Genomic DNA, 15000 nt, shown 5'->3' on the forward strand with positions numbered 1-15000 from the left:
TATACTGCACTACTATCAATATACTGCACTATCACTATACTGCACTACTATCAATATACTGCACTATCACTATACTGCACTACTAACACTCTCCTGCACGACAATCACTATACTGCACTTCTATCACTATACTGCGCTATCACTATACTGCACTACTATCACTATACTGCACTACTATCACTATACTACACTATCACTATACTGCACTACTATCACTATAATGCACTATCACTATACTGCAGTACTATCACTATACTGCAGTACTATCACTATAATGCACTACTATCACTATACTGCACTAGTCTACTATAACTATCCTGCAATACCATCCATATACTGCCTGACTATCATTATACTGTATATATACTATATTTTAATTAATATAAATTAATTCAAAACAGGGTGGACCAGTGATATCATAAAGTAATAAATTAATGAAGCGTACCGGTGGTGAAGTTGACCAGGGCCAGGGGTGCTCCGTCTGACCACTGCCACCCCTGTCCCTCCGTCAGATGGTTCAGTCCGATCCACACCATGACCCCGACGTCGGCCAGACGCTCTGATACATAACACACACAGAAAGCTCAAGGACCCCAAAACACATCCCCCAAACTGCCAGGTGTAGTCAGAACTATGTACTCTGTACTACCAGGTGTAGTCAGAACTATGTACTCTGTACTACCAGGTGTAGTCAGAACTATGTACTCTGTACTACCAGGTGTAGTCAGATCTATGTACTCTGTACTACCAGGTGTAGTCAGATCTATGTACTCTGTACTACCAGGTGTACTGTGTACTAACAGGTGTATTGTGTACCACCAGGTGTACTGTGTACACCAAGGTATACTGTGTACTCCCAAGTGCATGAAGTGGGTACTACCAGGTGTGCTGTGTACTACCAGGTGTGCTGTGTACTACCATGTGTACTGTGTACTCCAAGGTGTACTGTGTACTACCAAGTATACTGTGTGCTCCCAGGTGTATGTACTGTGTACTCCCAGGTGACCTGTGTAACCCCGGGTGTGCGCGGTGTGTGGTGAACCTACCTCTGATGTACTTGTGCTCCGCCAGGCTGGTGATGCTGAGAAGGTCTCCGCGCTGCGCCCGGCAGGAAGCCCGGGCCTGGCTCCAGGTCACGATGGTGTACAGGTTGAACTGGTAGCAGGCCTGCAGCTCCTGGTTCGACTCCCAGAACGTCTCACAGCTGGAGTCTGTCCGGTCGGGGGGAGCACGTGATGGGAAAAAGGTTAGATGAGTGTGTGTGTGTGTGTGTGTGTGTGTGTGTGTGTGTGTGTGTGTGTGTGTGTGAAGGTGTGTGTGTATTGTTTGTGTGTGTGTGTGTGTGCGTGTGCGTGTGCGTGTGTGTGTGTGTGTGCAGGAGCCAAAAAATGTAAGTGAATAAAAGTAAATAAATTAAGTAAATAAAAGTTGCTGCTACACCTGCTATCTATCATTGCATCATGGATATGATCATTGTGATCATATGCACTAGTATCTACCGAGACAAACTCATCGAAGAGCCTTTATAAGAGAACTGAGAGGATGGCTAGAAAATACTTATTCAAGAGCAAAGGAAAAGGAAGTTAAAATTGTGTCAGTCATTGCTAAAAGCAGTAACTGGTTCCTCCATCCATAGACAAGAAGGATCTGAGAAAGCTGAATCACTTGCACTTGCAGCTGTTCTAGCAAAGAGATTTTAATTAGAAAAGGAAGAACGAGACTTGGCCTTAGACACTGAGATTGCAGTCTCAGAAGCAAACATTAAGGATAAATGATGAAACCTGATTGAGGATGAATTGAAACAGCTTCCCACTGCCACTTCAGATGAAAAATGAATGAGTGTTTTGAATCTGCTCAACGGAAGACAGCTTTCGAGCCATTAAAGGTCATGCCGATGACTACGCTGTTGACAACGATTGTGGTCACGTTGAGCAAGATGATGACATCACTCATGATGCTGATGATGACGCTGATATCACTGATGATGATGAGCACGAAGATGACACTGTGCCAATAAACTTTGTGCGTGTGCATGTGCGTGCAAGTATGTTTATGTACACATGTATGTGTGTACATACACGTGTGTTTGTGTGTGTGCGTGAATGTGCGCACATGTGCGTGTGCGTGCATGTCTGTGTTGTATACACCTAGTATGGGGCAGAAGCCCCACCTCTCGTCCTGGTCGTAGCGGGGTGTTGTGGCACACCAGGGGTTGTTGTCTTCCCGGCCCTCCGAGGTGCACTCCGAGTACCAGCGGTTGTTGTACTTGAACGGGAAGGCGCAGGGCATGCCCTGGCCGTTCCCCAGCAAGGTGTGGACGTCTGCGGGCGGAATAACGGTCTTATGAGTACCGCAGACAAGGGAGAGCCACAGACAAGGATGGATTGCATACGAGTGAGAGCCACAGGCAAATGAAGACCGCGTACAGGTGAGGACCACAGACAAAGGGAGGATTGCATGCGAGTGAAGGCCGTGTACCGAAGACGTGTGCACAAATGATGTGTAACTTATCTTCAACCTCCCATGCACTCTTCCCTTCCTTGTTCCGTATGATTAGAATACCCCATTGTTAATTGTCCTGTAATGTCATGGTTTGAAATGTTATTGATCCTGTATCTTGATGTCGTTGTTATATTTCTTCATGTTATTATCCTGTATCATCATGTTACTGTCCGGTATCTTAATGTTATTGTCCTGTTTCTTCGTTTTATTGTCCTGCATCTTCATGCTCAACAAACAAATACTGAAGTCAATGAACAGAAACCATGGCACGACGTCAAAGTCAAAGTCAGTGTGTGTTATTCGTTATTCATTAACTCACAAGGTCTGAACACAAAAACATCCACCTGGTCACGCAAATAAAATAGAAAACGCAAAATAAAACCGAAACAGAAAATAAATAGATAAAACCGAAACAGAAAATAAATAAATAAAACCGAAAAAAGTAAAACAGAATGCATAAGCATAGCATGCTTGCCGCTCTCCCAAAGACCCTCAACACCAAACGCCGCTGCGTACCTTCGTACGGCACCGAGCAGGGGCCCTCGGCCTCGGTGCCCAGCCGGCGCCAGGCGTGGTACGACTTCCGGGACGCCACCACCAGGCGGCCCATCACGGCCAGCTTCATCTGGGAGGCGCCGTAGAGCGAGGGCCCGTTGCAGCGCCAGAAGACGGTGCGCAGCGGCGTGTCGCACTCGAACAGGCCCAGCGGCTGGGTGGCGTCCGTGAGGTTGAGGCCCAGGCAGGCGCTGGCGCCCAGGTTGTACAGCCGGTGGCGGGACATCCAGGCCCAGAGCGAGCGGCGCGTGATCCGCCCGCAGTCCTCCAGCACCAGGTTGGAGCGGTCGGCCGCCACGCAGCGCTTCAGGGGCCCGCTCTCCAGCACGAACACGCCCCTCTCTGGGGGGAGGGGGGGGAGACAGAGGAGAGGAGGTGGTGAGGAGGAGGTGGTGAGGAGGAGGTGGTGAGGAGGAACGACGTTTAAACAAAATGAAAGGAAAGAGATGTAAACAAAAGGATGACGGCAGGGGAAAACAGATGGGGAGATGGAGGGAGAGAGAGAGAGAGAGGGAGAGAGAGAGGGAGAGAGAGGGAGAGAGAGAGGGAGAGAGAGGGAGAGAGAGAGAGAGGGAGAGAGAGAGAGGGAGAGAGAGAGAGAGAGAGAGAGAAAGAGTGGGAGAGAGAGAGAGGGAGAGAGAGAGAGAGAGAGAAAGAGTGGGAGAGAGAGTGATAGTAAGGTAGAGAGAGAGAGAGAAAGTTAAGCAAGGTGAGTAAAGACATTTTAGAATGAAAAGAGATACCTGCATAGAGAGATTCAATTTTATTTTTTATTGGAAATCCTTGTTTCAGTGTAGTGCCAGGTCAATAACTGTGGAAAAGTCTGTGTTTCATCTTTACATTTAGACGCTGATGAATAGATGTTTGGTGACGTTGACAATCATAAATGGTTTAAGTAATCATGGCATAAAGACTAGAGTTTTAGATTTTAATCTTCCCTTTCCGTATCCCATCAGCAAAGTAGAGGTCACTTTTCTAGTGACGTCATCTGGTTGCGTGAATAGTTGTTGTGTGAAGTTCTGGTGTCTTCTAATGTGTGCCTTTAAAACTGTAATTATGATAAAGGCATACACTAACAAGCTTAACTTGAACCAAAACTGACTGAAAATACAGAACACAAGAGTGGTGCCTAGTATCCTGTGATATGGCCAGGCAATGTTGCCTTTTGAACTGAAACATATAACTATGTTGTAACTAGATATACAAACAATACAATGACCTAAGAGGGGTTGTCCTGAACAACTAAAAAGGGGGTCTTCCATCAGTATAACAGGGGAAGGAGGAGGGAAGTCGTCAGGGTTAACAACATGATCGAGGTCACAGTAAATACATGGGCCTCCACATTACCAGGGCCACATTAAATGTACACACATTGTGTATCTACAATGGCCACCCCCATTTAACTTGTGAGTACTTGTGTTTGTGTGTCGGCTTTTTTGTCTCTGTGAGGTAAGTAGAGTGGATCAAAACAGCATTAATCAACATTTGGATAAAGCATTCCACTCCGCTTTTGTCCGATTGTGATGATGCATGATGATCCTAAGATGCATGCTGAAAAATGCGCGGAGACCGATTTTTAGTTTAGCCATTTACCAATTAACTTCTCACTTATTGCCAGAGACACATCAAACGTTGTGAATGTTGGTGACAGGCTCTGACCGCGTCTCAACACAATCGCTCGATTGTGTTGAGGCGCAGGCAGAGCATGTCACCCACATCCACAACGTTTGATGCATTTCTCGGAATAAGTAAAAAGTTGCAACTGTAATGCATGCAAATGTTGTTTATAGTGGACGCACACACACACGTCTCTGGAGACGCAGCTAGGCAGCGTCTCCAGCCTCAACCATAAACAACATTTGCATCATGCATCATGAAATCTGCGACTGAAACCCAAACTTACTGTAGAACTCCACGAGGGAAGCTTTATCCAGAACCTCATCTTCATCCGAAATCACGGACGACACGCCACAGCACAAACTCGCCACAGCAACAGCTACCACGGCCAGAAGTTCACCGCGGCCAGCGATCGGCATTTCGACAAATAGTGGAGTGGGAGAAGAAGAGGAGACACAACTTCTTGGGACGCGCAAACGTCCGCATATTCCGAGTGTGTAACTTTAGAGGGAGCCGTGACGTCACCAATGACGGAGCCCCGCAGACGGGTCGACCCTCTGTGCAGCACCGCGGGGCACCGACGGAAAACATGCACACGCATGCCTTCTCCCTCTCAGATATCTTACCACCGCGCTTTAGAAATCGTCGTCTACGATTTGTGGTTGAGGTGCATCTCGATATCGTGCTTTAGCAGACAGACAGACAGCATACAAAACACACACGCACTTTCACCAAATCAAATGGACAAAGTTTGAAAAAAAAAAGTGATAAAATAGATAAAAGTAGAGTTATTCTTTATTAATTATGTGCCACGAACACAACTCAAATGCTCTTAATTATTAAGAGCCAAATCAAATGTCAAATGAAAAAAAAAGTCAAATGTCAAGGCTCAGCCTTGCTTTGTAGTCAGTAAATACAAAACAGTTTTTCAGTAGTAGACCACTCTTCTCTAGATTGTTCAACAGGAACATACAGTGTTTAAATTAGCTTGTCAGCGGCCAATATTACAGCAAATTTACAGCCAGAGCTACAGCCTGCCATTCTTCTCAGTGTTTGCTACTACTGTCTTAACGTCCATGGCCACTGTGCCACTTATTAATTGCTTATATGCATCACTCTTTCTCTCGCTCTCTTAACCCCTCCCTCCTCCCTCCTCCCACTCAAACCACAGATCTGCGCGCCATCTCCAGTGTGTGCAGCAGACGGAGGGGCAGTACGTGTCAGTGTGTGTGTGTGTGTGTGTGTGTGTGTGTGCGTGCATGTGCAGTCAGTGTGTGTGTGTGTGGGGGGGTGCAGTGTGCATGTGCAGAGCAGCTGTTGCGGGTTCACTATCGACCTAGCGTGATGCACTTGTCCCTTCCAGTGTTCTTGTATGTGACGTTTTTAAACGTGGAGGTCGAGCTACGGAACAACGGGTTGGTTCCCTGAGAGAGAGAGAGAGAGAGAGAGAGAGAGAGAGAGAGAGAGGCAGAGAGAGAGAGAGATTCATTATTATTAATTTATTTTAGATACATACACACACGCAAACACACACACACACACACACAAACACACACACACACACACCAATACACACACACACACACACACACAAACACTCAAACCAATACACACACACATACACACACAAACCAATATGCATACACACCCACACACACACAAACCCACACAAACAAATACACACACACACACACAGCTATGCCCTTCATACTCAACAACACACATGACCCCTGACCCCCGGTGAGCTACAGAGGACGACCGGGAGAGCCAGGAACCAGTCACGAGGTTCTCACCGACTGCCACTTGGCGTTGGAGCGCTCGGCCTCGAAGCGGGCCACCTCCTTGCGGTCGTGGACGGAGACCAGCAGCTTCCAGACCACCAACAGCACCAGGCCCATGAGCAGCACAGACAGGGACACGCCCAGGATGATCATGGTGACGTCGGGCGGCTCGGGGCAGTCTGGGGACGGGGCAGGTCGGTTCAGCCTCACACACACACACACACTGACGGAGAGCTGGGGGCTGGGAGGCGGCTGTTAAGGTTTATTGGTTCAGGGGGTTGTGGGTTCGAAGCCCCGCTGTCGGCAGTCTACCTGAACACCTGCTCCTTCATCACATATACGTATATTTCATTCTAAAAAAAATAAATAATATTACATACATAAGAATTGATAATGTATGAATATATGTTATATTGATTGATATGATATTATATAATATTATTAAATATTACTATATATATCATAGCATATAATATTATAGTTAAGCCATAGTTTTTATATAAATGGGAACTATAGGTTTATAGTTTATGAAGTTCATATAATAGTGAACTATAGTAATATCGTTTAGATATATTTTTTATATAAAACAGTGAACTATAGGTATATTGTGTATGTTCAATACTGATATCTAACCATAGATGTTCAGGTTGAGAGAGCTGGTGCCCTGCTCTCTTATCTCGATATATATATATAAATATCCAACTCATCTACTTCTACTCACCATAGATGTGCAGGTTGTGTGCACTGGTCCCCAGCTCTCCCATCACGATGCTGAAGGAGATGGAGCAGTCGCTGTCGGTCTTCAGGGTGCACTGGGTGGCGTGCCTCTGGTCCAGCTCTGGAAACATGAGGACCCGAGTGAGCACCGCGCTGCATGCCGTACCCAGAGTGCAACTTGATCCGCTTGCCTCCACTTTGACATCAGTCTGATTTCCATATCAAAGCTGTTTGTGTCTGTGTGTGTGTGTGTGCATGCCTGTTTTTTGTGCGGGTGTATCCTTTTGTGTGTCACTGTGTTGAGGGTTGTGTATTTGTGCACGCATTGTCTGTCCCTGTGTGTGTGTGTGGTTGTGGTTGTGTGTATCGGCTCATGCATGTGTGTGTGTGTTTGTGTGTGTGTCAATGCGTATGTGTGAATGTCTCCCATGCGTGTGTCTGGGTATGTCTGAGGGAGTACCCAACACCATTGTATTTCAAACATGAAGCTTAAACATGGCCTTTGATAAGCGGATCTCCCTCTCAGCTTGCATGTAACCAGGATCACAACAGCAGCCAGGATATACCCCATGTCCAGGCCTATCGCCTTACGCGACAATAGCACTGTCTGTACGACAAGGTTCACACAATGGGTTCTCGTTGTGCGGCCGCGCCTCAAAGGGCACGGTTGGCCTTCTGTCTGGAGTGCAGCCTGATGGACTTTCCTGATGGCACTTGACGTCGTTGCTTTCCGGTCCTAACCCTCAGTCTCACCACAGCTAAACCCCTACCTTGACCATACCGACTCTAGCACATCCCTACCCTGACCTTAAACATGTCAAAGCCTTAACCGCAGCAAAACCCATCACCAAACTCTAACCCTAATGTCCCAGAAGTTACGTTTCTGCATTCAGCCTCTAACCTAAAAAACAAATCTTGATCTTAACTACACATAAGCCAGGGTGTTAACTAAGGGGGACCCAGGGGGAGCAGCTGAGCCAGGGGAGCCAGATCCCCATTTAGGAGGCTTGGTTGGGGGGGGGGGGGGGGTCTTTAAACAGGAAGCTCGGGTAATGTTAAGCATTAAATCAATTAACACAGAGCAAAACGTTTCACACCTATTTTAACGAACAGGGACGTTTCTTTGTCCCAGTTCACCCCTTGAAAAGTGTTTTTATAGCATGCATATCTGATCATTGTCTGTGGTCATTCACACACTGACTCAATCCATACCTTAGAATCCAAAACTCAAACCTAACACTATAGATGAACTATTTTCATCTAACATGTTTAAGGGATAGGTGCAGGTGCAGAGAGCGTCTTCTCTTTTGTTCTGTTCTGTACTGGTCGAAGGCTGTTGGTTTGTCGGACGGGATTCCTGGAAGAAACTCACCAGTGGAGGTGTTGATGCTGATCTTGGGGACGGTGCACCTTTGCACACACAGATCCAGGCTGTCCTTAGTTTGTAGGTGGCACTCGACACATGCCCTGAGGAAACACACACACACACACGCACACACGCACACACGCACACGCACACACACACACACACAACCTCAGTCGGTGTGTCTATATATGAGCCCCGTCATAGTTCATGCAAAGAGAGAGAGCATGTGATGTGACGGCGAGCCCTCACATAAGCAATGTTTGAGTTATTCTCTACCTTTGTGCATTTCAAACTCAATATAAAACGCACACACTGTGTCTACACACATTGGTGTTTCCCAGCAACTCAAAGGTAACACACAAAAGTATCCGAGCAGAACTTGTTAGAAACAAAGATTGCGAGGGGCCCGATACAAGGACATTTGTTTTATGTCGCTGTTTTCAAGGACACTTCCGTCCCATTCTCCCACGAGACTCCTCCTGGCTGCGAGGCTGCTGTGCCCGACGTCTCCAGCCTGTGTTTTTGGCCTGTGCTCCGGCGGACTGTTCCATCCCAGGTGGATGTCAGGGAATCAGACGCCCTGTTATCGGCAGGTTCCCAAGGCCTCGCCACTCACCGCCATTAACCCTTGCCCCACCCTCCCCCCAGCCCAGAGGGGTCTGATACTATCGCAGCCCTGACAGCCCCACTGCACGGCAGAAAGGAAAGCTCCGTGCTTTGTGTTGGGGGCCATTAGTTATCTTTTGATGTCACTCGTGAAGAAAGACGGCGGAGACAAAGAAGAACAAGGGAACTGGAATGGGATATCACGGAATCGAAAGAGGGAAGAAAGAAACGCAGAAAGAGGAGAGCGAGGTCTGTGCTGCTCTCAGGATTCTCATACCATATCAGACAGGTGAAATTAGTGCAGTGGGTGTGGGTTCGAAGCCTTACCTGTAGGCATACTAGAGCGAGAGACGCCACCTAACCGCTACTGGTTTCTTAATGACAGGAAACTCACTCTAAGTCACTTTAGATAAATGGCTAAACGACTAGATAGTTATAGATTTAAATACCCACAGGAGATCAGAAGTTCTCTACTATATATCACACACTTTTTGCCAAATGGACTTTCAATGATTTCCAGTACATGGCATAAAGGAGCAGTAGGGGTTAGGCCATCTTGTTTAAGGACTTGCCTTCAGGCTTGGAGTAAACCTTAACCACGGATTAGACTATCCAGCTCTACTTGAGTGCTGATTGGCTTGCAATGGTTCGATAATGTTAAAGGGGTCATAATATGCTTTTGGACATTTCTACTCACCTATAGGGATTCATTTAGCTTTCTTTCTGTAAAAGGTCTGCAAAGCTACAAAGCTCAACGTTCAAGCCAAAGGGACTCTCTCCCAAAGACCACATCACACACACACCGCAAATGCCTGGAACTGCTTGTTTGCAGTTCCAGGCTTTACATCCATTCATTATTGACATCGCTAGCAAACATATCTGCATAAGGCACGCCTCATGGCTAGTTTGGCACGTCCTCAAACAATGGTGGTTAGAGTTGAGGCCACTGTAGTTTGGTTCTAGTTTGTGGAACCGCCATGCCTAGAAGACAACTTTGTGTTCCCTTAACCTAACCAAGGACAGCTTCCTGAAACCGGCCACAGTTCACCGCTGGATTTAGGCAACGGTTACTCCTGAAAGACTTTGTTTTTCAGTAATAATAATATAATCAGTAATATGTATTCTGTAAGTATGCTCAATAAGTTGTGGATTTGTTACGATTAAACAAACAAAGTAGCTACTACCGAGTGTTTGAGTACGTCAAGAAGGTCACAGTGATGAACACCTGGGGGTAACCCAGGTGGTGTGGAGGCCGTGGCTACCTTGCTGAGGTGCAGGTTTCTCCGCAGGTGGGGCACTTCTCACACAGCTTCCCTGAAGCTCCCGGGACGGAGCACACACACTGGCCACAGTCGCAGCGCCCCCGGCCGCTGCAGGCCGTCCCGTCCTGGGACACGCACGCCTCTGTGCTGCTGCTGCAATTACAGTACTCCCCCAGCCAGCCGCTGTCACACACACACTGACCACAGTCACACTGGCCGTGGCCTGGACGCACACACACACACACACGCACGCACGCACGCACACGCACGCACACGCACACACACACACACACGCACGCACACACGCACGCACACGCACACGCACACGCACACACACACGGACACACACACGGACACAAGCATACATACAGACACACACACAAACACACACACACACACATACGTATGCACACACACAGATATACGCATACATACAGGCATACACACAAAACCAGGCACACTCATGCAGACAAATGCACAGACATCCGTGCATACATGCACACAAGCACACACACACACACACACACACACACAAGCACACAAACAAACACACCAAAAGCCGCATTCACACATACACACACACATACACACACACACACACACACACACACAACAACACTGAGTTTATTATACACATCTAACACCGTGTAATACTCTCAAGTGTCTGTTCAAACAAAACATAATTACACCAAACAGTAATAAAAGGGGTTGTCCGCAAATGACATGCTTCTGGCGCCGTCTCTCCACCACACACACGCAAACACACACACAAACAAACACACAAACCCACCTCCACAGAGCTCGCCGCGGAACCGAACACACGAGTAGTCGTCGCACTCGCAGAAGCGGCCGTAAACCCGTCCGAAGCTGGAGGGGTGGCACAGGCATCGCCCACAGAAGCACTCCCCCTGGCCGCTGCAAGACTCCGCCCCCCCATCCTCGGTCGCCCGGCAACCAGCCCCGTTGCCCCCGGCGACCGCCTCCTCCTCGCTGCACTCGCACTGCGACCCCACGAACCCCGGCTGGCACACGCACACGCCGCACTCCGGGGAGCCCTGGCCCTCGTGGCACAGGCCGGCGGGGGTGCTGGTGCTGGAGGCGGGGGTGTTGGTGGTGTTGGGGTGGGGGGCCGCTGGTGGGCAGTTGCAAGAGCACAGGGAGCTGAGGTCCACCACCAGCCCGTCCTGGTAGCCCACGGGCCTCAGGAGGAAGCGACCTGGGGCGGGAAGGCAGGAGGTCAGCTCCACGGAGACGTTGAACACCACCTGAAGGGGAGACACGCCGAACACCGGGAGTTCAGGAGACCGCCGCACGGAGCTTGGGAACACTGCGATTTCGAGTGGAGGGAAAGTGAGGGAAAGCTGCATTGTCCATGGCTAATCTAGGAGGTCGCCGTGTTCTACCGAGAATCCTCAATGCAGTGTAAAGCCCCATTCATGAATGCAGTCTGTTCCAGCAATGTTCCAGAGAATGTCCTGCATGGGGTCATGTGTGAGTGGTACAAGAAAGGAATGTACTGGAAAGAAATGTTACTGGTACAAGAAAGAAATGCTCCTGAACATGGCTGCATGTGTGAGCAGTGTAATCAAGGTGCCTGCTATGTTATCCCAGTCATTTACTGGGAACTATGGGTACCTCACCCTATTATCCAAAAGTATTGGATAAAGGATAAAACTTCTGTTTTATGGTTAAACTAACTTATTGAGACCTGCACTGATGTGACTTGATCACTAGCATGTTTAGAACAAGGGCATCACTTTTAGAGAGCAGTAAACTCAGGAAAAGTGTGAAAAGTTGTGGACTCATGTTTAGGAGATAAAGAGTTAAATGGAAGGTGACTGATAAAAGGGAATTGCTCTTAGAGGGAACAGTGGCTGACCGTGTCTCCAGCCTTGATGCTGGAGCAGCGTTTGAGACCGGGGTAGATGCTCCCGTCGGGGCAGATGGAGGTGAAGGCCATCTGAAGCTCCTCTGTGTCTCCCAGCACCTCCAGCTCTATCTCTGAGCGCAGATCCTGGAGGAACAGGAGCAGGGGCCACAATGTAGGTTTCTAAATGTGACAGTGTTTTATACTGATCATAGTGTCTGCAAAACCTGCAATGCTGGATGCAGTGGTTTAAACGTGATTGTGCTTTATAGTGATGATAGTGTTTATAACAGCTACAAGTCTGACTACATTTTTTTTTTTTATTGAGTTTCCATTCTCCACCTGTCCACCAGATGTCCCTAGACCTGACCCCTAACAGATCCTGCCACTCCCATCTGAAAGCACACCTACAATTCTCATAACACAATAACTAAATGCCTTTTTTTTGTTATGTGATCGTGGTCAAAGTGCTAAGAAAACCTTAAATGCTCTTCTTTATTTCCTTCATGCTTCTCAACGCAGAAATGTCTGAAGCAATCCGTTAGTGAGAGGATACAGTTACAAAGCAGAACGCCACCTTAACGACCCAATGCTTTGTAAACGTACCATTAAGTGGCATCTCGACAGATCGGGGCAGGGTAGTGCAGTAATGGGGAGGGTGTGTTCCTAACCTAAGGACGTAACCTAGGGGACATGACCTTTGACCGGTTCTTTCCCCTGTCTGATCCCATATTTTACCTCCCACGATCGACTGACTCAGAGCCAGGTGTGTCTGACCCGACCCAAGTGTGGACGCAGCGCAGTTGTGATTAACAGTTTGTCTGGAAGTCAGGTGACCCGACCAACAGATGAATGGTTGAATGGGTCTGTGTTCCACTGACTAACTGACTCACTCATATGAAGCTCTGGTTTTCTTTGTGCCGTCAAACAAACAAGGAGGAGTATTCAGAAGGTGCAATGAATGCGAACTAATGTGTTTGCTCTTTAATAGTGCAACGAGGATAACACGGCACAATATGTTGGATCAGTAATTGAGAACAAGATTTACGACAATTTCGTGAAATGTGATTCGGTGTAGTAAACATGTATTTCCCCATGACAATTATTATTGTTCATTGAAGTGAAGAGGGAGTGAGAGGTAGAAAGAGGGAAATAAGAGAGAGAGAGAGAGAGAGAGAGAGAGAGAGAAGAAAGAGAGAATCAGAGCAAGAGCCAGGAGATGAAACAATGCTAGCGTGCTCAGGCTTGTTACCATCATGAGGTAAAGGGAGGGCCAGGGAAAACCAGGGGAAGTGTATGACAGAGGGAAAGCGGGAGAGTATGTCAGAATAACACACAACGAGAACAAAGCAACAAACCAGTAGGAGAGCAAAGAGGAGGGCTTTCATGGTAGTGTTAGGATAGAAGATTTGGTGTGACGCCTCCTCGCTGACAATATATTGGTGATGCTACAATATGACAAACTGTAAACCTTCAAGGTCAAAATTGTTCTGCAATGACAAAACCTCAAAGCATTTCTCCAAAAACTGCCTAAACGCTCTTTACAAACGCACACTTTTTTTACAACTGCAAAACCTTTAACTTCATCTAAGACGCTAACGCGAATCCAAGGCACTCGCCTGTTCAAACTACCTTAACTCACGTGGAAGGAATTAATTTTCCATTGAAACTTTCAATACATCACTGCATGTGTCTAATGTGCAGTGATATTGCGTTTTATAGAGCTCATACTGTTTAATATAAAGGCTGATGGGATCTTCAACACCAGCCCAACACCACCAGAGACTCCTTCCTTGCATAAAAACTAACTTGCTGAGCTAATGATGAACAGACTCCTGATTCCAAACAATGCGGACGACCAAAGTCTGACCGTGCACTGTGTTTATTGCTGTTCGGGATCCACGAGGAGGGTTGCTTTGTGTTGTTAATAAAGTCATGTTTACTTTGTACGCCGTGATGATGAGCTCCAGGATGTTCCGGGAGTCGGATGCCAAGACCGCCACCGTGGCACCCGGTATCAGATTAGCATAGTTCTGAAAAACAATAGCAACACACATAAATATGCACCACACACACACACACACACACACACACACACACACACACACACACACACACACACACACACACACACACACACATATATACACACACATCCCCTCATCGGACAAATGAACACGTAGATAATCTCACAAACACGTGCATGCACACAAACTGTAAACACAGACACAAGCACATACATGCACACAGACACACACAATCGCACACCTCTCAGTACACAAACACGCACACAAACGCACAACCCCCATTACACAAACACACACACACGGAAAACACACAAACATTGACGAACATACACACACAACACACAACACACACACACACACACACACACACAAACACACATTAAAAGACACACAGTCGACAGTAGGTCCACTGTTACAGCCGTGGAACCCGTCAACAAGTCTTTGGGAGGAGAAAGGCATGGACCAGGGACAGAGGCGTGTTCCAACAGGTCCGCGGAGCGTGCTCAATGAATCAAAAATGTGTTCAGCTTACTGATAATGAACCCCAACCGGTGACTGTACTTCTTCTTCATTTCAGTCCTGCATGACTCACCCCCCATTGGCTGAGCCTTCCCCCAAACCAACATCAAAGAAATGAGACGCAAAAGCCGTGAGATCTCCAACCAATGAGATGCCGCACCTACGAGAGTTTCGACCAATC

The 15000-nt window shown here is 47.5% G+C and overlaps 2 protein-coding genes across 2 annotated transcripts in view; both read right to left on the reverse strand.

The window, feature by feature from the left end:
* Positions 1-5093, reverse strand: part of pla2r1 (phospholipase A2 receptor 1) — a gene marked incomplete at its 5' end in the record, with an annotated part of 32578 nt that extends 27485 nt beyond the window's left edge. The window contains 5 exons of the mRNA XM_079737193.1: positions 446-559; positions 1047-1211; positions 2148-2321; positions 3019-3399; positions 4961-5093. Of these exons, the coding sequence (XP_079593319.1) occupies positions 446-559; positions 1047-1211; positions 2148-2321; positions 3019-3399; positions 4961-5093 (967 nt within the window). The remainder of the gene's footprint in view (positions 1-445; positions 560-1046; positions 1212-2147; positions 2322-3018; positions 3400-4960) is intronic.
* Positions 5094-5451: 358 nt separating this feature from the next.
* Positions 5452-15000, reverse strand: part of itgb6 (integrin, beta 6) — a 13450-nt gene continuing 3901 nt past the window's right edge. The window contains exons 8-15 of the mRNA XM_079736078.1: positions 14217-14306; positions 12286-12420; positions 11197-11671; positions 10407-10629; positions 8545-8639; positions 7177-7293; positions 6468-6634; positions 5452-6098 (exon numbers count right to left, since the gene is read on the reverse strand). Coding sequence (XP_079592204.1) covers positions 6003-6098; positions 6468-6634; positions 7177-7293; positions 8545-8639; positions 10407-10629; positions 11197-11671; positions 12286-12420; positions 14217-14306 — 1398 coding nt within the window. The 3' untranslated portion in view covers positions 5452-6002. The remainder of the gene's footprint in view (positions 6099-6467; positions 6635-7176; positions 7294-8544; positions 8640-10406; positions 10630-11196; positions 11672-12285; positions 12421-14216; positions 14307-15000) is intronic.

The sequence above is a fragment of the Pollachius pollachius genome, assembly GCF_949987615.1.
Source record: "Pollachius pollachius genome assembly, chromosome: 5".
NCBI lineage: Eukaryota > Metazoa > Chordata > Actinopteri > Gadiformes > Gadidae > Pollachius > Pollachius pollachius.